This window comes from Paroedura picta, chromosome 16 (assembly GCF_049243985.1).
Source record: "Paroedura picta isolate Pp20150507F chromosome 16, Ppicta_v3.0, whole genome shotgun sequence".
Taxonomy (NCBI): domain Eukaryota; kingdom Metazoa; phylum Chordata; class Lepidosauria; order Squamata; family Gekkonidae; genus Paroedura; species Paroedura picta.
The window spans coordinates 8,669,055-8,691,379 of NC_135384.1; the positions used below are offsets into that span (position 1 = coordinate 8,669,055).

General features: G+C 50.7%; 3 protein-coding genes across 5 annotated transcripts; 1 reads left to right on the forward strand and 2 right to left on the reverse strand.

The window, feature by feature from the left end:
* Window positions 1-902: 902 nt before the first annotated feature.
* On the reverse strand, window positions 903-4,986 carry LOC143825868 (uncharacterized). Its single transcript, XM_077314253.1, has 5 exons — window positions 4,877-4,986; window positions 3,566-3,727; window positions 3,186-3,351; window positions 1,715-1,791; window positions 903-1,178 (listed from the first exon to the last, which is right to left on the reverse strand). Exons 1-5 carry the CDS (start codon window positions 4,953-4,955, stop codon window positions 1,036-1,038), a joined length of 627 nt encoding a protein of 208 aa, XP_077170368.1. The 5' UTR covers window positions 4,956-4,986; the 3' UTR covers window positions 903-1,035.
* Window positions 4,141-14,013, forward strand: PTH2 (parathyroid hormone 2). 2 transcript variants are annotated; one of them, XM_077314254.1, is made up of 4 exons: window positions 4,141-4,210; window positions 10,186-10,367; window positions 10,897-11,020; window positions 12,376-14,013. In XM_077314254.1, the coding sequence occupies exons 2-4, from the start codon at window positions 10,301-10,303 to the stop codon at window positions 12,776-12,778; spliced, it is 594 nt and encodes a 197-aa protein (XP_077170369.1). In that variant the 5' UTR covers window positions 4,141-4,210; window positions 10,186-10,300; the 3' UTR covers window positions 12,779-14,013. The 2 variants fall into 2 exon arrangements, with proteins under 2 accessions (XP_077170369.1, XP_077170370.1); XM_077314255.1 differs by lacking the exon at window positions 4,141-4,210 and adding an exon at window positions 10,580-10,799 and having other exon boundaries at window positions 10,300-10,367.
* A 1,539-nt stretch (window positions 14,014-15,552) lies between these two features.
* On the reverse strand, window positions 15,553-21,002 carry LOC143825899 (galanin peptides-like). Of its 2 annotated transcripts, none has more exons than XM_077314305.1 (6): window positions 20,854-21,002; window positions 18,703-18,783; window positions 17,612-17,666; window positions 16,878-16,967; window positions 16,710-16,787; window positions 15,553-16,090 (listed from the first exon to the last, which is right to left on the reverse strand). In XM_077314305.1, exons 2-6 carry the CDS (start codon window positions 18,781-18,783, stop codon window positions 16,038-16,040), a joined length of 357 nt encoding a protein of 118 aa, XP_077170420.1. In that variant the 5' UTR covers window positions 20,854-21,002; the 3' UTR covers window positions 15,553-16,037. The 2 variants fall into 2 exon arrangements, with proteins under 2 accessions (XP_077170420.1, XP_077170419.1); XM_077314304.1 differs by having other exon boundaries at window positions 16,878-16,970.
* Window positions 21,003-22,325: the final 1,323 nt, after the last annotated feature.

Sequence of the window (22,325 nt, forward strand, 5' to 3'; positions counted from 1 at the left end):
TGGAAGGGTTTCCAGAATGGGTGGGAGATAACCATAGACCGCCAGGTCTATGGTTGAGGCTGGGGCTGCCGGGGTACATCGACTGCTCTCCCCCGGGCTTCTTGAACATCGTTGACCTCCTTCTCCTCCACCCCCCCCTTTTTTAGGAATGGGGGTAGGAAGGGGATCTTATTATTGTGCTGCCATGTTGTGACATTTTAAAGTCTTTTAATGGGAGTTTTAATGGGTTTTTTAAGATATTGTAACCCGCCGCGAGCCATTTGGGAGTGGCGGGAAATAAATCGAAATAATAAAATAAATAAAAAAATAACATATATTTTAAAATCTGTTAAACATTTATCGACCAGCCCCCCAACTTCCCCAAATGGCCAGTGATGGGCCTGGAGGGGGCAGGAGGGGAGGGGCCATGGGTGGGTGAGTACACAGCTATGCTTCCTAACCATATTCTGTATGATCGTGCCACTTCTGGGGTTCCTCAAAAGCTGCAGAATGTTTCAGGGGGCTCTCAGTAGTAAGAAAGCCACTTTGAGACTCCTTCATGGCCAGGATAGAGCATCTACTTTGCATACAGGAGGTCCCAGGTTCAATCACCAGCTAAAAGGATTGGAAGAAGAAGAAGAAGAAGAAGAAGAGTTGGTTCTTATATGCCGCTTTTCCCTACCCGAAGGAGGCTCAAAGCGGCTTACAGTCGCCTTCCCATTCCTCTCCCCACATATGGGTAGCAATACTGTCTGTCTGAGACTCTGCACAGCTGCTGCTAGTCAGAGCAGAGCAGGCCCTGCTGACCTTGACAGGCCACCGCTGACCTTGATAGACTCAGAAGTCAGCTTCCTGTACATGTCCAAAATCTGCTTCCCTTCAATATGCAACAGGGGACAAAAGAGTCAGCCGAGAGCCTCAGAAAGCTTCAAGTCTCATTTATTAGGCTACAGTCATTGGTAAGATGGGTCAAGGGTGATGGAGCTTCACGGGAAAGATCCAAGCTGGGCCTAGATTCCATCGAGGGCGATGTAGTGGGATGCAGGTGGAAAAGGCTCATGGTGGTCTCACTACCAGGGCGAGTCCGGCAGCCCCCAAGAGGAGAAAGGCCGCAGCGCTCGTGAGGGCCGTGACAACCAGCATCTCAGTGGAGTGGCCTCCAAAGTAGACGTCCATGGTGCGGAAATCGTGGGGCATGTCTAAAGTGCAGAGGAGGGAGATAAGAAACAGTGGGTGCCCTTTATCCAGAGAACAGCATTATACTTCTGTCAAGGAGTTAATCCAGGGATTTCCAACCAGGGTCCCCCTGGAAAACTGGGGTTACATGAGAGCTCCCAAGAGTCCTGGCGTCTCCCAAGAAGTTCGGCTGGCCGGTGACATCCCTAGATGTCACTGAAGCCCACTTCCTTTGTTGCTCTACAGGCCTAGTCCCCTTCTCCATAATGGCAATGGTAAATGACTGATCGGTTGATCGGTTGATCGGTTGGCTAGCTCCCACACCTTACTTCCATACTCACTTCTCTGAAGGAGCATCTCACCACTTCCTCCTGCAGCAGAGATTTTGTCTGACACAACCAGTGTCAGAATTCCAGATGTGCCCGCAGGCTCAAAAAGAGGCGAGAGCCCCTGCATTATGAAGTCACCACAAATGCAACCATCTATATGGTGCTTCTTCCGGTGCTTCTTCTGGATCAGAGGCAGCAGCTCCCCCCCCCCCTCCATCCACAAAACTCACCCCGGGTACGGAAGTGCCGGGACCAGCCGGTTGCAGCTAGCACAGTCAGATCTTGATTGCAGAGAAGGAATCTGATACTGTCCAAGCAGGAAATACAAGAGCAGGTTTGGAGCTATTTGAGAAGTGAGCCAACACGTCCCCCTCTTCCTTCTTGCACTCTGCCCTTCACCCACACTGAAATCCTGGCATCCCATTCCCTGAGACCGTCCATTCCACGTGGAATTGTCAACCTGTTCTCCTACAGAGCCAACACACAAGGCCAGGACTTCTCAGTCAGGGTTTTGTGAAAGCCTGGCATTTCCTGACATCCCTGGAAAGGTTTCCTGGATGAGTGGGAGCCCCCCTCTGAAAATGTCCAGTGGTGGACCTGGAGGGGGTGGGAAGGGGATGTGGGTATGTGCACAGCTCTGCTTCCCAACCATATTCTGCACAATGGCGGCACTTCTGGGATTTCTCAAAGCCTGAAGAATGTTTCAGGGGGTTTCTCAACAGTGAAACAGCTGAGAAAAGCTGCACAAGGCTTCCCCCAGTGATGCTGCCTCCTGGAAGGTTAGTTGTCCGCAAAATCTAAATATTCAAATTATATTGACACTTATTGTGCACAATTTATAAAGTCTAAAAAGTTAAAAACATAGACACAGCCCAGATGATGCAGTAGAGCAGGGGTGGTCAACCTGTGGTCCTCCAGATGTTCATTGACTACAATTCCCATGAGCCCCTGCCAGCATTTGCTGGCAGGGGCTCATGGGAATTGTAGTCCATGAGCATCTGAAGGACCACAGGTTGACCACCCCTGCAGTAGAGAATGCAGCCAGTGAGATTTAAAAGTTTCCGTTTATTCTCTGTGAAGAATAAGATCGACAATGGATCCAAATGTGACTCCAAAGGCACCTTTAAGGCCTACAAAGTTTTATTCAAGGTGTGAGTTTTCATGTGTATGGCACACTTCCTCAGAAAATTGCCTAGCTCGCTTCTCCAGCCGTGTTTAAAAGCAACACAGCCAGCTGTGCTGAGATTCATTTTTGTCTCACTGAGATTCATTCTTGTCATGCAAGTTCAGCCTTCCGAGAGCCGGCTGGGTATAGTGGTTAAAGACGGGGACTTCTAATCTGGCGAGTTGAGTTTGATTCCCCACTCTCCCACATGCAGCCAGCTGGGGGATCTTCGGCTCAACACAGCCCTGATAAAGCTGTTCTGACCGGGCAGTAATGTCAGGGCTCTCTCAACACCTACCTCACAGGGTGTCTGCTGGGGGGAGAGGAAGAGAAGGTGATTGTAAGCCGCTTTGAGACTCCTTCAGGTAGTGAAAAGCGGGGTATAAAACCCAACCCTTCTTCTTCTTCTTCTTTTGATCGCCAATCTCCAGGTTTGCTCAGCTACCAACTTCTAAACAATTCAATTGCCTATGAACAAGAAGTTGGCTGTGATGAGCAATGACCAACTTACCCGCAAGTCCAATCCTTCCACTCACCTGTACCTTCGACCCGGAAGGACAGCTTTTATGCAGGTGTCATTGAGGCAGGCCAGGGCAGGTCCCATCTCATAAGCATGGTCTCCCAAGGCCAAAGACTGCGCCCCTGTCGGGCTGCACATGGGCACAGGGAACCTTTGGGTGGCTTTGTAGACCCCGTTGTCCCCTAGGAGAAGAAGCAGAGTGCAATCCTAAGCACGCCCGGTCAGAGGTAGGCACCGCTTCCTTCAGAGGGGCTTTCTCCCAGGAAGGTCTGCAACCTAAACAACATTCCACCTTGCTTTTTGTGAACCCAGGAGGATAGAAAACCAGAAGCTCTTTGGGGACCTCCTTGCACAGACAATTCTTCCCACGCTCTGTCCCAACCCTCTACCTCATACCTGATAATTTCACTTGCATCTGAATGGTGGCTGCCTGCCGGGGGATCTGGCTAGAATGCAGAGTTTTTGCAGCCCAAAGCTCATACAGGCAGTAGGGCGGACGGAACCAAAGCACAGTGGAGAAACGGGAATCTCGGTAATACAAGGAAATTGGATAATCGTCTAGAGGGTAGGAGAGAAGAAAGGAGAAGTGAGTGGAAAGGAACGTCCCTCTGCCCCCTTTAAGTTTTTTAAAGGATCAGCCTCCGATCAAGCACACAAGTTATGCTGCCAAATCCAACTCCACAGGTACGAATTCACATCACATGAACGAAATGTGAGGTTTATACAGATGCTTGCTAGTAAGCTACCCCGATGTATGTGTGTCCCTTGGCCCTGGAAGGGAGGCCTTTTTATGAAGGAGTGTGTAGGACCACAGACCATCTATTTAATGTCTTTGCAGAGGGAAGAGCGAAGTCATTTTATTTTAAGCAGGAAATTCAGGTAACTGACCCTATCTCCCCACAAGAGAGCCAGATCCTTCCTCGTATATAAACAGAGAGAGAATCCTGGTTGCACGCTGGCTCTGCACTCCCGTCATACTGGTAGCGGACTTACCGCCTGGAAATGTTCTCCTGCTTGAACAGCAGAGGAAACAGAAATCCAGTAAGTGCAGCTTTTCTTGAAATAAACATGCAGAGGCACAGATGTCCTCATCAGAGGAGCTTGATAATAAGTAAAATAAATAAAAATAGACCAAAGGTTGCCGGCTTGCAGGAGATCTTCTGGGATTACAACTCACTCTTCAGACTACAGAGATCAAGTCCCCTGGAGAAAACAGCTTCTTTAGAGGGTGGGCTATATAGAATCATAGAATCATAGAGTTGGAAGGAGCCATACAGGCCATCTAGAGCCAGTTTGGTGTCGTGGTTAGGAGTGCGGACTTCTAATCTGGCATGCCGGGTTCGATTCTGCGCTCCCCCACATGCAACCAGCTGGGTGACCTTGGGCTCGCCACGGCACTGATAAAATTGTTCTGACCGGGCAGTGATATCAGGGCTCTCTCAACCTCACCCACCTCATAGGGTGTCTGTTGTGGGGAGAGGGAAGGGAAGGCGACTGTAAGCCGCTTTGAGACTCCTTTGGGTAGAGAAAAGTGGCATATAAGAACCAACTCTTCTTCTTCTTCTTCTAGTCCAACCCCCTGCTCAACGCAGGATCAGCCCTAAGCATCCTAGGCAAACCCAACCATGAATTAGGAAAGTAGCATATCTCTCTTTCATTCACCTGGCCTACAGGACAACTATTCCCTACTGAACCCTTGCCACTCACCCAATGTCAACAGAGAAGGAGACCCAAAAGGAACTAATAAGTCCACACCGAATAATAACACCACCATCACCCCCTTCATCTTTGACTGAGCAAATCTCAGGCTAAGATCACAGATCTTCTTGTAAACAATTGGGGGGTGTATTTAAAGGGAGAGAAAGCTGATTGTGAACGGCAGGGCAATCAATGTCAGAAGGGGAAACTCAGGGCCATCTGTGATTCCTCAAAACTTATTCGGAGTTCTCAGTGAACTGGTGCATAAAATTGCAGCTGTTGACTTACCAGTTGCCTGGAGAGGGGGGAAAAACATGCCCTGTCCCTTTAATAGAGGCTTTAATGGGATGTTATTTTACCAATGAAATAAAAAGCTACAGCTGCCTATTTCTACGCATTAAGCCTCCATTAAATGGAGCAGGTCATTTTTCTCCAGGCCGGTTGCCATGTTTACCTTCTTGCATGCAAGTCTGGTTGAATTATCGAGTTCTTAGCCCCAGAGAAGGGGGAGGAAGGCATTTCCACCTGGGCTAGCTCAGGTTATCAGAGAGCCAGCTTGATGTAGTGGTTAGGAGTGCGGACTTCTAATCTGGCATGCCGGGTTTGATTCCCCACTCGCCCACATGCAGCCATGGCACTGATAAAGCTGTTCTGACCAAGCAGTGATATCAGGGCTCTCTCAGCCTCACCCACCCCACAGGGTGTCTGTTGTGGGGAGAGGAGTGGGAAGGCGACTGTAAGCCGCTTTGAGACTCCTTCGGGTAGGGAAAAGCGGCATATAACCAACTCTTCTTCCTCTTCTTCTTGTCCGATTTCAGAAGCTGAGAAGGGCAGGCCCAGGTAGGTAGGTAGGTAGACAGACACCCTTATTGGCATGACATAGTTAACTATGATAAATATACATGACATAGTTATGATAAGACAGTATTGGTCTTGTGAAAAAGCTGGCATTAATGCTGAAAACTTGACCTAAAAACGGTGCAATACAAGAGGCTTGGGTAGGCGCAGTGCCATCAAGGTGTCTATTAACAATTGTTATTTCATCCAGTTCAGATTGAAAAGCGGACAATATATTGTTAATCAGAGAGCGGCATGCAGAGATTTTAGGACAGACCAAAATGATCCGGGGAAGAAGGTCTGGGGCCTTCCACCCAGGAAGACGCAGCCTCTCTGCTGTAGGGATACCTGCAGGGCCCTGACAAGGGGGAGGCAGTGGGGAACCCCCTGAGAATGTATCTTGCCTTGAGAACCACTTGAGAACCACTGTAGGACAGCTAAGAGGCTGTTTTTTTATATATATACCCTGCTTTTCACTACCTGAGGGAGTCCCAAAGCTGCTTACAAATGCTTCCTCTCCCCACAACAGATACCCTGTGAGGTGGGTGGGGTTGACAGGGCTCTGAGAGAACTGCTCTTTGAGAACAGCTCTGAGAGAACTGCACCCAGCCCAAGTTCCCCCAGCCGGCTCCATGGGGAGGAGAAGTGGGGAATCAAACCCGGTTCTTCAGATTAGAGCCCACTGCTTTTAATCACGACATCAGAGGTGGCCTAACTGTGGCTCCTCAGATCTCCACGAACTATAATTCCCATGAGCCCCTGCCAGCAGCAGCATGGGAATTGTAGTCCGTGGACGTCTGGAGAGCTACAGTTTGGCCACCCCTGCACTAAACCATGCTGGCTTGGTGGCTGAAAAAAGCACAAGTAATAAGGGTATATTTGCATAAACCTTTGTCTTATGAGCCTCTTGTGGCACAGAGTCGTAAGGCAGTCGTCTGAAAGCTTTGCCCATGAGGCTGGGAGTTCAATCCCAGCAGCCGGCTCAAGGTTGACTCAGCCTTCCATCCTTCCGAGGTCGGTAAAATGAGAACCCAGCTTGCTGGGGGGTAAACGGTCATGACTGGGGAAGGCACTGGCAAACCACCCCGTATTGAGTCTGCCATGAAAACGCTGGAGGGCATCACCCCAAGGGTCAGACATGACTCAGTGCTTGCACAGGGGGTACCTTTACTTTACCTTTACCTTGTCTTATATTCTGTGACCACTATCACAAGATGGTGGAAAGCACCATCTAGTCATCCCTGAATTATGGCAACCCTGTAGGGAACCTTATCCTTGGGGGAGTACATACACACACACACACACCCCTCACCATCTGGTGGTACAGTCCTCGTTGCCACCTCGGGATTCTCAAGGGGTTTTCAGAGTTCTCCTTGCCTCGGTTTTGCCCTCAAAACAACCCTGCAGACTCTGTGAGGCTGAGAGGGTGTGAAGGGCCCAAGGTCAGCCAGCAAGTTCCCATGGCAGGGTGGGGATAACAGCCTGGGTTCCCCCAATCCTCGTCCAGCACTTTAACCACACTGGCTCTTGGGTAAATGGGCAAACACATCCTTTGGGTGTTGACATTCCCACAGGTCTCTTCCAGCCAGTTTGCGCAGGCTTTCCTCTGGAGTGAAAGTGTGGGTTTTATTGTATTTCGTTTGGGTGTTTAGAGCAATTTGGTCTCGAAAGTCCAGGTGCACGGATGTGTGTTAGGCTAAAGATCAAGTGTCCACACTTCCGTGCTGGCTAGGCCCAAGAACACGGAGCATCCGGGGGTGGCCCGTAACACCGCTAATTTATGACAGTGATCTTCTCTCTCGCTCCGCATCTCTGATCTCGGAGCCCAATTAGCGGCGCCGGAGGTCGGCTTTGCCAGCCAAGGTGCTATCGACCACTTCAGAGACGCCAACTCCTTGCTTCCCTTCCTGGAACGTCCGCATCTGAATATCTATTCAAGCATTAGCCAACAATCCCTCAAGCCATGTTAAGTTATGTTTTACAAAATAGCTTCCACTGGCGCCCTTTCATTCTAATTTGGCTTGACAACCACTAGATAGGCCAGAAGAGCTCCTGGAATTACAATCGATCTCCAAGCTACAGAGATCAGTTCCCCTGGAGAAAACGGCTGCTTCGGACAGTAGACCCCATGGCGTATGAGATTGCCGTGTTTCCTTCCTTGCCAAAGTTGCTAAAACCATGTCAAAGCGGAAGCCTAGGTTTTGTCACAATTTTTGTTTCTTTTGTCAGTGACCCTGTCAATGCCTAAAGGTTATAATCATGATTCCAGCTGCATTTTGACTTCCATGCAGAAAATCCACGTTTAAGTTCTACAAAAATGAAAGAAGATCATGCCTTTTGCATTTTCTATCATTGGTTAAAGCTTTTTTTAGAATAAGATAGATTCAGGTGGGTCGCCGTATTGGTCTGAAGCAGCCCAACAAAACAAGCATTTTACTTGGATGCTTTAGGACAGTGGTCCCCAACCTTTTTATCACCGGGGACCACTCAACGCTTGACAATTTTACTGAGGCCCGGTGGGGGGGGGGTAGTTTACTCCTCTACTCTCAACCACTGCCCTAACGCTCTCTGATCGCTATGGTTATGTTTAAACATCCCTTCAAAATAAGATACAGACACGCCACAACAATGAACATAAGGAACATTTTATTTTCATGGACATTTTAACTCATGACAATGACAAATCAATGGGAACCCTGAGCTTGTTTCTCTGCAACGAGATAGTCCCATCCGGGAGTGATGGGAGACAAGGACACCCAAAGTGTGTCCTAAAGGGCCGGGGGGGGGATTAAATAAAGGGCCAGGGGGGGGGAGAAGAAGTCCTTCGCGGCCCACCTCCAATTAGTCGAAGGACCACATGTGGTCCGCAGCCCACAGGTTGGGGATCGCTAGCCTAAAGGTTATAATCATGATTACAACTGCATTTTGACTTCCATGCAGAAAAACCACGTTTAAGTTCTACAAAATGAAAGAAGATCATGCCTTTTGCATTTTCTATCATTGGTTAAACCTTTTTAAGAATAAGATAGATTCAGGTGGGTCGCCGTATTGGTCTGAAGCAGCCCAGCAAAACAAAACCAGAGTCCAGTGGCATCTTTAAGACCAACAGAGATTTATCCAAGGCGTGAGCTTTTGAGGGCAAGCACTCTTCCTCAGACTTTTTTAGAATGACATCTTCAGGCGGGTAACTGGCCTTAAAAATAAAACACGTCAAATGTGTATGAATGATTCGTTAAACAAACATTGTGTCGGATTCTTAGCTCTAACTCATAAACGCAAGTACGGACCTGATTATTAAACCCTTCCTATGTTTAAAATGGTCGGAAACAGCAGAGCCACGCTTGAGTTTGGTGGTATCTCTCCTCCCGCCGTGGCTGTCTAGCAGTAAGGCCTGCTAATGAACTTTATGTTAATGAAGCCCCACAGGAATAAGATGACACCCCCGGTGCCGTCCACCCTCCATCGATACCCGCTGTGAGTCACGGCTTGGCGTGGGAGAGGCCTTCATTAATGGCCGCGTTGAACACGACCTTTCCGGAGGGGTCGATTGGCTCCAATAGAGACGCTTTAATAATCGGAAACGAGGGGAAAGCGGGCAGCCTCATTCCCCCGTCTTGTAAGGGTTATCAAAGTTTTCGCAGACGTGGTCTTTTGGAGGGAAACATTTTATCTTAATCACAACCATGGCTGTGAGGGGGTTTAGTAGAGCTGCCAAAAATGGGGAGGGGGAGGGAGAGATGGCCTGTCTTTAAATAGAGGCTTAATGTGTGGGGCACTTCATATCACACAGGGGTGGCCAAACTGTGGCTCTTCAGATATCCATGGACTACAATTCCCATGAGCCTCTGTCAGAACAGGCGCATGCTGCCACAAGCATGTGCTGGCAAATGCTCATGGGAGTTCTAGCCCATGGACATCTGAAGAGGCACAGTTTGGCCACCCCAGCCGTAGAGTCATCCCTCCAAAGTAGCCACTTTCCCCAGAAGAACCAATCTTGGTCATTGTAAAAGCGGGAGATCTTCAGTCCTTGAGGCTATCCAGAAAACCCATCTTACAACAACGTCTTCCAAAGCTGCCCTTGGCATGAACTAAATGCCTCCTCACCATATAGTAGTTGTGAGTGTCCTGCACTGTGCTGGGGGTTGGACTAGATGACCCTGGAGGCCCCCTCCCAACTATATGGCACATGAACCAGAAGCTTAGAGCCCAATTGTTGTATCTGTAGACCGGCCAAGGGCCAAGACTGAGATCCAAGGCAGGATCTTAGACTACAGTGTAATTGATTGATGCATGGTTAGATCCCTTCTGCCAGATCTAGTCAGTTGAAATTGACCAATCGCACCCACTGTTTGCTTGAGTGTATACATGGGGGGGGGGGGGTATTTCCGGTTCAGTTTTGGTTCAGGTCAGTGCTTCGTTATAACTTGCTGGGGTCACCATAAAGAGCTCAACTCACTCCCAGTGTCTGTCTCCACCCGCAGATTTAACCAAACTCCCCAGGTGACCTTGAGCCAGTCTTTCTTGCTCTCTGATTGGCCTATTACACGGGGTTATTGTGACAACAAAAATGGAGGCTGGGCCAACCAATGTGGCAAGATGCGTTGGGATGTGGCGGAAAGACAGAACAAAAACGCCCTAAATCGGGACTCCCTACTTCCTCCAGGTATGATTTCTTTCCCTCCGTTCTTCCTTCCTTTGCTCTCCTTACACTGCCCCTTCTGTTTGTTGACTGCCTTGACCATCGGGTCTTCCTTTCCTGCATATTTACACTTTAAGAACAAGCCATACTTCTGTTTTTGAAACTACACACACACACACACACACACACACACACCCTGGCTGCCACTTCATTTGACATCCTCATTATTTTCTCAGTCCAACTGATGCAGGCCGATCCATTCCTCCTTCCCCGCTTCAAGGGACCGGTTGGCCTTCCCATTGATTGGGACCCCGACGCCTCCACCTGCCCCCCACACTGGGCTTCTTGTTTGCGTCACAAGCGGAGACGCAGGAGTATAAAGGCCCCTGCAGGAGGTGGCAAAAGGGGGATCCGGGCGTTGGCGACCAGAAAACTTGGCTGCACCCTCACCTGCTGGTAAGGAGCCTAGGGTGGACGGTGGAAGAGGAAGCGATTCTGTAAGGAGGTCTGTCCAGGAGCAGGCCTGATTGCATCTGTTTTATTCCCCTGCCAGGATCGGGGCTGATGGAACCCAAGGTCATAAGCTGTAGAGACCTGTGGATCATCACCATCTTTCTCAGCTCATGGGTGCTGTTCTCTTCGGGAGTCTTGCTTCCCAAGCTGCATAACTCAGGCAGGTAAGTGAAGGGACGGTTCTCTTTCCTTTCCTGGTTATCCTCGGAGAACTAGAGAAAGCTCAGGAACATGACTGAGGTCCATCCAAAGAGTCTGTGGCAGAGAAGGGTGTTAGAGAGAAGAAGAAGACGATGACCTGGGTTTTTACTATCCAAGGTAGTCTCAAAGTGTCTTACAATTGCCTACCCTTCTTCTCCCCACAAAAGACACCCTGTGAGGTAGATGAGGCTGAGAGAAAACTGGATGGGTTGGATGGGTGGATGGATGGATGGATGGATGGATGGATGGATGGATGGATGGATGGATGGATGGATGGATGGATGGATGGATGGATGGGTGGGTGGGTGGGTGGATGGATGGATGGGTGGGTGGGTGGGTGGGTGGATGGGTGGGTGGATGGGTGGGTGGATGGATGGGTGGGTGGGTGGGTGGATGGATTCTTCAATGCACATAGTACTTTACCCAAGGATAGAATTTTACCCCTAGTTGTTTACAGTGTACTTAATTCTGCAGTTTTGCTCCCAAAATTCTCCCACCCTAATTCTGTAATTAACGTGCAAGGGATTTTTGCCCTGAAGGGTTCTTGCAGCCTCAAGTTGAGATGGCTGAAAAAATACAAGTACACAAAGGAAGAGATGTCAGCAGCTGCTTGCCATGGTGACTAATGGACCCTCCATGCCCAGTAGCAATCTACCTGTCTTGGGATTGCCAATGGGGGAATGGCATTTTCCATCATGACCTGAGTTGCAAACATCCCAATAGCATCCCGAGCCTTCGTGGAAGGCGGCAAATGAATGAATGAATGAATGAATGAATGAATGAATGAATGAATGAATGAATGAATGAATGAATGAATGAATGAATGAATGAAGCGTTTGGCCAGAACTGGGGACAGGATGCAGGATGCTGTAGCCAGATGTGCATACAGCAGAATCAATTTTCCCCTACACCTCTTTTAAGAACCAGCAACATCTTATGTGGGAGATTATGTGGGAGATGAACCGATCTTGGGTCAGTTATCTGTGTGGGCTAGCAAGAAGAGCTGCAGTTGAACAAGATGGTTTTCAGGAGGAAAAATGGCTGCTTCGGGGGGTGGACTTTATGGCAATATTCATCCTTCAAAGCAGCCATTTTTTCTCTCCAAACCCTGACCTCCCCAGGCTCTGACCCCGTATCTCCAGGAATTGACAAACCTAGAGTTGGCATCCTTAGAACTAGTCTTTGGGGACAGAACATCTGAAAGCCCTTCTGTTCCTCTCAGAGTAACATGACCATCTTCCCTTTGCTCAGACCCACCAGATCCCAGTGTCTGTTTAGAAAACCAAAGGTTTCCCCCCCCTCCTGCTTTCTTTCCCAGCTTGGTTTGGAAGCGCGATTTATCACAGAACCCTTCGTCGGAGGGCAGCGTCGACCTCCAGGCCCCCCTTGTCCCCTGGGGGAGCCGCGTCCCTTCCATCACCCTGCGTGACTGGAGCCTCAAGTGGACATCGTCCGGTCTCGCTGCTCCGCAGCATGAAGAGGAAGGGCAAAACCAGAAGTCCCGCCCCTGGGGCCCAACGAGACAGGAAGTTCCGCCTCCTGAAGGACTGAAGATGGCGCTGTTTCCGCAAAGCTGGGTGCAGGGCTGGGGTGGGAAACGGAGTCTGGTGGTGGCAGATGATGCCGCCTTCCGGGAAAAGAGCAAGATGCTGGCTGCTCTGGAGAGGCAGAAATGGCTCAACTCCTACATGCAGAAGTTCTTGATGGTGAACTCTGAGTAAATGGGAGCGGAGGTGGGGGATGGCCATGGAGAGGGTGATGAGGGTCTTGTAGGCTATCTGACCGAAACCCACCGAGAACTGGGCTGCTGTTAACAAGCATGGCCTTCGATCGAAGATAGGCCTCCAATATGCCCCTCCCCACTTTGCCGTCCCCTCCCTAAATCTTTCCTTCCCCGCTGTATTCCCTTTCCACACAACCAATGATTCATTTGGCCACCTTCTCTTCTGCTAAAACATGCGAAGGGCTCGGTCCCCACAATGAGGGCAGCAAGAGAGGGGCCTGCAAGCCCGGGGGTTAAATTTTGATGTATAACTTCCAGCATGTGGATGGTGGGTGGTGCCCAGGGAGTGAACAACGAGGTCCCAGCTCTGTATTTGCAGAATCACCAGCTCTGGGTTGCAAAGGAAGCGTTTGATCTCCCCAAATTGTACATCCCCAAACTCTAAGGGTTCTCCTCTGAAAGGTGACATGTATTGGTGCCTGGTCCAAAGTCAGATTGAAGTGGAGAACTCCCACGAAAAATCAAGGGGAAGATACCAGGATCTGGATCCTGCAGGGGAGAGTCCCAAAATCTGCAGGTGTGTGATTCTGGGGTGGTCCGAAGCATACTTTGGGGTGCATCTGGCTTCATCTTCTCTTGCACGCAGGGGTGTACAGTCCCCTTTTAAGTTTATTTTTTTAAGATTCCACTCATCTTAAGGATAGAATTCTGTCCTCCCACAATTAATGAACTCTTTGAGTAGGTTTTTCAAACCTGTTTTTATCTGATGGGTTTTCTTGTTGGGCTTCATCCCTGAGGTTTGGGAGCCCTGTCCAAAAATGGACTTGTCTTCAGAATCCATAGCAAACAAAGGAGCCCATCTGAAAGGGACCTGTGTCACCTTTAAGACGACAGTCCCCAGAATCTGGGGGTGTATGCTTTGGGGTGGCTCAAAACTTACTTTGGGGCGTTCTGGCCAATACCTGTGGCTGCAGGATTCATGTGTAAAGTCTTGGGGCCGACCGCAGCCTCATAGGTGGACCCAAGATGGACCCTGTATATACAGTAGCATGTCACGCATCCCAATTTAAGCGAGAATTAAACTTACGGGGCGGGAGAGTCGTCTGTCTTCGCTGTGCATGTTTTGTACACACCCCAGCCGGGCTATTGTTCCTCTGTCTTAATAAAAAAAAAGGAGGCTTTTTGTTCAATGTGGATTTTCTCATTCAGAACAAAGATGGAACCCATCGCAAAGCAGACTGTTGTGTTTTGTTGGGGGAAGGACCCGGGGTGCTGGAGGGGAAGGGGGCGGCAGGAAAGAGGTGTTGGAACCAAGCAAGCGGAAGTGTGGGAGAGGAGGGCCCGTTATTAACAGCCGATGGTCGGGATCTGCGACTGAATCCTCAGGTGAGTCCACTTGGGCCGCTTCCAGCTTTGGAATTTCTCTTAGGGATTTCCATTCCACCCTGGAAATGAGCACTTCCGTGGCAGCGGAAAATAGGGCTGGGGGTGGAACAACACCCATACTGCCTGCTCCTCTGATGCTTACTGCTGCCAGCCCCTTGCTAAGCCCTGAAGACTGGAGTGTTTTAGGGTCTTTCCCGCCCTGCAGCCAGAGATCCCAGAGATGTCAGCAATTGAACCCAGAACTTGCTAGACACGAAGAATGTGTGGGTCTGCTAAGTCCTGCTGCCTTTCTCCAGACGTCAAGGGGGGTGGGGATCTTGGTCAATGAGCTCCAAAATCTTTGAGAACTCAAACTGGAGGCGACCAATTTATGCCAAGAAACATAAAGCCAGCCAAGGCTGGCCCGGTGGTGTCAGATCTCAGCTGCTACCCAGGGGTGGCCTTGGTTTGACGGGAGAGCACCAACGAAGGGCAGGGCTGCCACACAGAGGGAGGCAGTGGCAAACCACCTTCTGTTTGTTGACTGGGATGTGCCGGCAAGTCCCGCAGGCCAATTGTGTGAAGAATTCCGTCCCTCTACCTGCCTGGAAAACTTCATTGGGTGCCCCCACGCCCCCGCCTTTGGAAAGTAGGTGAATGTGTTCCCTCTAGCCCCTAACCCCACCCCATGAGCCCTGTTACAGGCATCTGTGTCCCATCCCTACTAGTTGCCTTCCTCGGAACTGTAAATTCCTAAATATCTTATCGTTTCCTGGGGGTGAAACGTACCCTCCAGCCTCCCATTAAGTGGTGATCATCGAAGATTTCAACTGCTGGTTTCTGGGCACCGAACCAGAGAATCAGAATCACACACAGAGCTGGAAGCGACCACGAAGGACCATCCAGCCCGAACCACTCCCACCCCCCTTCTCGGGGACTTGAAAATCACACACTTCTGGCACATGCTCATCCAATCTCTTCCTATAACCTGCCAATGAACGAGAGTCCTTCATCTTCTGAGGCAGCATGTTCCATCTATGAACGGCCCTCACTATCAAAAAATGCCTTCTAATATTTGAGTGGGGCCTCCTTCCCCGTAATTTAAACCCGTCACTCCTAGCCTTGGGCCTAGTCTGCACACAATAGATAATGCACTTTCGATGCACTTTAGAAGTGGATTTTCCTGTTCCGCACAGGACAATCCAGCTGCCAAAGCACATTGAAAGTGCATTATCCTATGTGTGCAGAATGGGCTCTGGTCTCTAAAGCTGCCGTAAAAGAATGGAAGAACAGGCAACTACAGTCTATCCTTTTAGAGAATCCACCATGTCTCGCTCTTCTGGGAGCCAGGTTCCCCCAACATCGCAACAAAGGACAAACGCCATTTAGAAGAGAAATATTTATTCAGCTAATCTTTTCACATGGGCCTCAGCCCCCTGGAAGCGCACAAACCCGGCCCCCAGCTCCAGTCTCTCTGTTCCCACAAGCAGGACGGAACTGGTGGTTTTGCAGATGGAAAAGAACCCCAGTAGAATTGAGAAGGGAGGGACGGCAGGGGTGGCCAGACTGTGGCTCTCCGGATGTCTATGGACTACAATTCTCATGAGCCCCTGAGGAATCAAACCCAGCCAGATTAGAGACCATCGCACTTAACCACGACGACATCAAGCTGGCTCTGCGGCACCAAGCTAGCCAGGGTCAACTCTGCTCAGTTCCTGAGATCTGAGGGGATTGGCTACCCCGGGCTGTTCAAGTCAGGGCTGGGCACAGGCAACACAGAGCATTCAGAAGAGCAATTATTTGCGGTGGGGGGGGGGGGAGAGAGAAGAAAATGTGGTCGGGTTTGTGGCTTTCGCAGGCAGCTCTGGACGGCCCCCTCTAGGTCAGAAACGCTATTGCGGACCAGGTTCTTCCATCAGCGGCATCCGTGAAACAGCTCCTTGCTCTATAAGAGAAAATTGGAAGGGGGGGGGAGAGGAATGAGCCACTAGGCTCCCAGCCATGTAATTCCCAGCACCAAACCCCGCCCTCCCCAAGTCCCACCCGCCAAAATCTCGAGGTCTTTCCCAGCCCAGAGCTGGCAACCTTAGACCAAGGCGATGCCAAGATATCCCGATATCCGGTTCTGCTGGAAAGTCAGTTCCCTCTTTCCAAAGGCCTTAACTTCGTCACAACAGGAGCAGCAGAGCTGTCACAGGGACAAGGCGAGGGGTGGGCCATCTGCACAATTAGCTCAGTGTGAAAACGTGCTGGGGTAAAACAGTGGCCAACCTGTCGGTGCCCACCTGGGGATGTTGCACTGTTATACCTGCTCTCTGGGCAAACGGCGGTTCCCCTGGAGGAAAGGGCTGCTCTGGAAGGTGGGCTCCCATTACATCCGGCTGAGATCCCACCCTGTCCCAAAAACTGCCCACTCGTGGCCCCGCCCCCAAAGCCTCCAGGCACTTCCTAGCCCAGAGCTGGCAACCCTGTGCCCGAACGCCCGAAGGATCCGCTCCCCTCCCCTCCCCTGCCCTTGCCCCTCGCCCTCCTCCCTGCCAGGGCACCTGGAGAAAAGGCCTCACCACGGAGATGGAGGAAAGACAGGAAGTCCATCAGGGCTTGGAGGGTGCTTTCCTCGACAGGGTGGGCCGGAGCCGCGGCTGCAAGGGAGAGGAAACGGCATTGAAAGGCAGAGATGGCGGAACGGAGCAGGCGGATTTCGAGGAGGAGGAGGGTCGAGAAATGCTCACCAAAGGAATCCTGCCCTAATGAATACAAGTCCTCCAAAGCTTCTCGCTTACCAGCTAGGCTTCCTTTATCGGGCAACGTCTGGTGGGCATCTGCTTGGGGAACCGGGAGGGAAGAAAAGGCTGGATTAAACCAGGCTTAGAGAGAGCAGCTTGCGTGGAGTCCGGGGGACGCTAAGGAACACCCTTCTCCCCAGCAAGGAAAAGGTTTCTAGGGCGCATGCGTGGGGGGGGGGGGGGCGTCTGTTCCCTTCCTTCTCAGGGCTGGCTGCGGCCATGGGGGAACCAGGGCAGGTGCCCCCGGCCTGCGTGGGGGGGCCCACACTGGGAGATTCTGGCCGACAAGCTGCCACCCCTGGCTTTTGGGCCACCGCTGCAGGCAACGGCGTGGAAGGACAGCACTCGGGTTGGGTCCCTGCCAAGGAGCGCTAGGGCAGAGGAGGCTGCACACACCGGCAGGGGCTCATGGTAATTGTAGTCCGTGGGCCTCAGGAGAGCCACAGCTCGGCCACCCCTGCACTAAAGGGTCTGGTGGTGGTCACTGCAGCCTGTGTTTTCGTGAGCCCATTGTCAGTCTCCAGTGACACCATCGGGCTGCCCTGCCGGGGCAGGGGGGCATCTTCCACTCTCCCTTCCGTGTCCCGGGGTCTGAGAGTCCTTCCTCTACACTTGGGTCACATCGCTCTCCCGTTCCCTTCCCACCCCAACCGCACCCGTTTGGGCCGGGACGGACTTACGAGGTCCCAACAAGTATCCGGCGCTGTTCAAGGTCCAGCCGCGTTTGTCCTTGGGCTACGGGAACAAAAGGCAAGGAAAGTCCCGTGAGAGGAGTCCCAGCCCCAGGAAAGAGGTGGGGGGGGGAGGGAACCGCAGCCGTGGAGGTCTGTGCAGCCGGCAGGCCTCCCCCACCCAAGCCCACCGACTCCCCCAAACACGGACGAGGCCATTTGTAGCAAAGTGGGGCTCTCTTCTCGGGGGTTTGCTTCTCCTGAATCTCTCTCCCCCACCCCCTTTGAGGGAGGGTTGCCAGCTCTGGGTTGGGAATTACCTGGGGGTTTGGGGGGTGGGGCCTGGAGAGGGCAGGATTTGGGAAGGGGAGGGACCTCAGTAAGGTATAATGCCAGGGAGCAGGGGTGGCCGACACTGTAGCTCTCCAGATGCTCATGGACTGCAATTCCCATGAACCCCTGCCATCATGTCCATGGCATGTAGTCCATGGACATCTGGAGAGCCACAGTTTGGACACCCCTGCCACAGAGTCTCCCCTCCAGAGGAACTGATCTCTGTAGTCTGGCAATCAGCTGTAATTCTGGGGGGGTTACAGGTGGCACCTGGAGGTTGGCAACTGTACACTGAGACCTAAAAGATTGAGGAGCAAGCACAAAGGTCTGATCCCTCCCTGTACGGTCCTTTGGTGGGCATTGTGTGGCGCCTGCCAAGAAGAAGAGTTGGTTCTTATATGCCGCTTTTCACTAGGCAAAGTAGTCTCAAAGTGACTTTGCATCACCTTTCCTTCCTCTCCCCACAACAGGCAGCCAGTTAGAGAGTTGTAAGAGAACTGTGAGAACAGGGCTGCGACTAGCCTCAGCTCACTCGGCTAGCTATAAGTGGAGGAGTGGGAAATCAAACCTGGCTCTCCAAATTAGAGGTCACCGCTCTTAACCTCTCCGCCAAGCTGGCTCTCGATGCCCAGTGGTCACCCCTGGCACCCCCTTGGCCTGTTGCCGCTTCTCCCCCGTCCCTCAAGCCCCCCTCCTGGGCACTGATAAGGCTGCCGAAGGAAGAGGAACAATGTGAATCCGAGGCCGAAGGAGCCAGCCTCACTCACCACAAGGGCAATTCCGAAGCATTCCCCCAGGAGTCCGCAGAGGAGCAAAGAGAAACACAGCGTGGAACGGGAATGCCACATCTATGTGAGAGAGAGAGAGAGAGAGAGGAGAGAAAGAGAGAGGCTGGCTTGATCACAGAAGCTGCTACCGAGGGCTGGCCCTGGTTGGTACGTGAGTGGGGAGCTAGCAAAGAAGTCCAGGGTGGTCTGCAACCACAAACGCCTTCTGCTGCACCACTCTTGCCTTGAAACCCCTACAGGGTCACTGGAAGTCAGCCGTGACTTAACAGCACTTCTCAGGACCGGTCCGCCCTGCACACACCTACCAGCAAACCCCACTAAGCTCAGGAGGGTTTAGTGCAGGGGAGGCCAAACTGCGGCTCTCCAGATGTCCATGGACTACTATCTAGTCCAACCCCCTGCTCAACGCAGGATCAGCCCTAAGCATCCTAAAGCATCCAAGAAAAGTGTGCATCCAACCTTTGCTTGAAGACTGCCAGTGAGGGGGAGCTCACCACCTCCTTAGGCAGCCTATTCCAGCCTATTCCACTGCTGAACTACTCTGACTGTGAAAAATGAACTACTCTGACTGTTTTATGCAACATTATTCGTCAACACAGTCAGATAAGAGGTCAATTATCTTTTCAGCCACAGAACGGTGGTTAGAAACGCACAGGATCTCATCAAGGAATTTGGCCCTGGGTTGAGCCTAAAGTGAACAGAGGAATATGTAGCAGGGTAGATCCTCCAGGGCTTGTGCAACACAAATACAAAAATATGGATTTTTTTGGGTGTATGGCTACAACGGCAGGCCAAATCCTCCTTGGGCATGGTTTCAAAGCGGAGTGATGTGAAAGCTGCCCTAAGATTATGGTTTAGTGTATTCCTCCTTCCAAGAACCTAGGATAAAGAAACCACATTTTTATTCCACCGGTCCTCTCCAGTTTGGCAGGTTTTCCCGAAAACCTGCCACACCTGTTTGACCATAGACAAACATGGATGTCTGCATGAAACCCAGCAAAGCCCCTGTGAGACATCTTTGGGAGCTCTCAAAAATTGTTTTGTCCCACTGACCCCTTCCAGCATCCCCATTCTGAGTCCCTACAGAAAGCACCTTCCTTTACACCAATGGTTCCCAACCTTCCTAATGCCGCGACCCTTGAATACAGTTCCTCGTGTTGTGGTGACCCCCAACCGTAAAATGATGCAAGGGTTCTTGCACAGAAATTAAACTGAAACTGATCAATGGTGTGAAGATCCATTGTTCATAATGGTATATAAATTGTTTTTTTTTTCCCCCAGGGTTTCTCAGTTCAGCTCTGCCTCTTGTCCCACCTGGCCGATTTCGCTCTTTCCCGCTGCTCCAGACGGACGAACGCTCTATCTCGATCTACCCCGCAAGGCTGTTGTGTGGATGGCGCCCCTCCTGGCCAAGCTGCTTGTCCTGCTGCGACCCCTGTGAAAGGGTCATTCGGCCCTCAAAGGGGTCCCGACCCCCTGGTTGGGAACCACTGCTTTACCTTGAGCAGTAGCTTGGGAAAGCCCACAAATTGTGTTGGCCTTTAAAGCTGGACTCTTGCTTGGGTCTACGGTGCCAATTTGCTGCATTCCTAGCAAACACAAGATCCTAGGCTACAGCTGTCAACAGTCCAAAGGGGGCGGGGGAAATGCCCAGTCCCTTTAACAGAAACTCAATGGATGTTAACTACTAGGATAAACTTGCTCGTTTCCATCCACTGAACCTTTATTAAAGGGTCAGGACCTTTTTCTCCTAATTCTAGCTCTTCCTACCGCTGCCCCATAACTCACTTCTTGGGTAAATTTACATGTGCAACTCCAAAATTTTTCCGTACGTATCGTTTTTGTTTCTTTGCCTGGCTTGTGCTTTCGATTGCTACGCAGGAGACAGCTGTTCAATAGGTGAGGGATAGCCATCACTGCCCTGCCAGGCCACAAGGTGCCACACCTGTTGAATTTCTGCCTGTTACACTCAGAAATCTCACCCTCCCCCTGACAAAAAAAAAGTTGGGTATCCTACTGGACACCTTCTAATGCTTTATCAGCCCTGCTACTGGATCTCAAAAGTCAGCTCCTCAGCCCCAGACCAAAGCCTTCAAAGCCCAAACTTCTGAAGATGGGAGGGATTCCTACCTTTAGATCCGTCCTGAGCTGCTGGGCGTTTGATCCCAGGAAGAAAGAGGGCCTGGGCTTTATAAGGGAAGGAATTGGGGGTTGGGTGCGTCAGAACTCTGCAGACAAAAGGAAGGGGGGGAATCTGTATAATTGTCTGTAATGATCCCCCTGAGACCATGTTGGATGGGGAAAGAAAGATGCTCTGCTTGCTTTTAATGTGCCATTTATTCGCATCCTTTGTCAGAAAATGGGTGGGAAAGTGGGGGTAATTAGTCCTAATTGACTCGTCGGAGTGAAGAAGAAGAGGGTAACTGGGAGGCGGTCCAGGTTCCCTGTCCTGACGCAGGGACTTCAAGAGGGTGATGTCCAGACCCCTTTTCTTGCTGCCCTCCTGGGAATCCAGTCAGTCACACAGGTACCTTGGTAGGTACGTGCACCTGAACTTCCCAATATTCTAAACGTTGCGAACTCTAATGCAATTAGGGCTGAACTGCTGGTGTTTTCAATTTCAATTTCAAAATTTCCCCTGCATTTCCAACTTAGGTTCTGATGAGGCTCTGTCCAAACTTAAATTTTTGTCCATTGGCTTGAAGAATACCACCCTTCCCGTGCGATTTTATTTATTTCTGTGGGTTTAGACTGCAGGAATTGTGTACAGGATTGTATCATTCGATAGGGTATTCACCTTTAGTAAACCTTTAGTAAAGCGAGGAACTGCTTTATATATAGGTGAGATGATGAGATGAGATTTCATTCCCTCCCTTCTTTCCTGGGCCACTTTGAAATGCCACATAATCTAATAAAGTACAGCTTGTCCTGGCCTCCACGTAAAGAAAACTACAAACTGCAAAATTTGGACTTGAAATCTGAAACAACTTTGTCCCCCTGCTTTTCTCTGTGCTGAACCTCACTGCCGTGAGCTCTGACGAACTCGGAAACATGTACTTTGGGATCATTTTGACTGCTTCTAATAAAAACCGCTTTTAACTTTTTGCATAGATCAACACAGATACTTGCTATTCGGTTCGGCTTTCGTGGTTTACGGTACTCTGGCTTTCTGGCCAAGACTCTGGGCAAACAACCCGATTTAAAACAATGTCATAAAAAAGCAACCTCGATGTCATGCAATAATAAACCAGATGACAAAATGAGAGGATGTGCTAGAATCACATGTATTCTTAAACAAGATTACACACCTAGAGAACAAGGTAATCAATAGTGCCAGAGCTCTCTCAGCCTCACCGACTTCAAGGGTAGTCCAAAGCGGAGTATAAAACCCCAGCACCGCTTCTCTCAATGACATAGGACTGTTCACAGCAGTCACAGCTCCACAGGCCCTATCAGAATGAATGTTTTTTTGCCCACAGCTTGTTCCCCTCCCCTCACTGTCTTGTTATCCCTCCCGCAGCCGATTGTCCTAATGGCCACAAAGATTTTCAACCCCATTTTGCCACCTGGGGAACTTTTGGCCCTCATGGCACAATTAGAGC

Coding starts and splice junctions, on each gene's coding strand:
- LOC143825868 (XM_077314253.1), bottom strand. CDS start 4,955: ATGAAGGGGGTGATGGTGGTGTTATTATTCGGTGTGGACTTATTAGTT. Junction 3,728..4,876: donor TCCTTCTCTGTTGACATTGG/GTGAGTGGCAAG, acceptor CCTACCCTCTAG/ACGATTATCCAATTTCCTTG. Junction 3,352..3,565: donor GATGCAAGTGAAATTATCAG/GTATGAGGTAGA, acceptor TTCTTCTCCTAG/GGGACAACGGGGTCTACAAA.
- PTH2 (XM_077314254.1), top strand. CDS start 10,301: ATGCGTTGGGATGTGGCGGAAAGACAGAACAAAAACGCCCTAAATCGG. Junction 10,368..10,896: donor GGACTCCCTACTTCCTCCAG/GTATGATTTCTT, acceptor TTCCCCTGCCAG/GATCGGGGCTGATGGAACCC. Junction 11,021..12,375: donor AAGCTGCATAACTCAGGCAG/GTAAGTGAAGGG, acceptor TTTCTTTCCCAG/CTTGGTTTGGAAGCGCGATT.
- LOC143825899 (XM_077314304.1), bottom strand. CDS start 18,783: ATGTGGCATTCCCGTTCCACGCTGTGTTTCTCTTTGCTCCTCTGCGGA. Junction 17,667..18,702: donor GCTTCGGAATTGCCCTTGTG/GTGAGTGAGGCT, acceptor TTGTTCCCGTAG/CCCAAGGACAAACGCGGCTG. Junction 16,788..16,877: donor ATTAGGGCAGGATTCCTTTG/GTGAGCATTTCT, acceptor TCTCCCTTGCAG/CCGCGGCTCCGGCCCACCCT.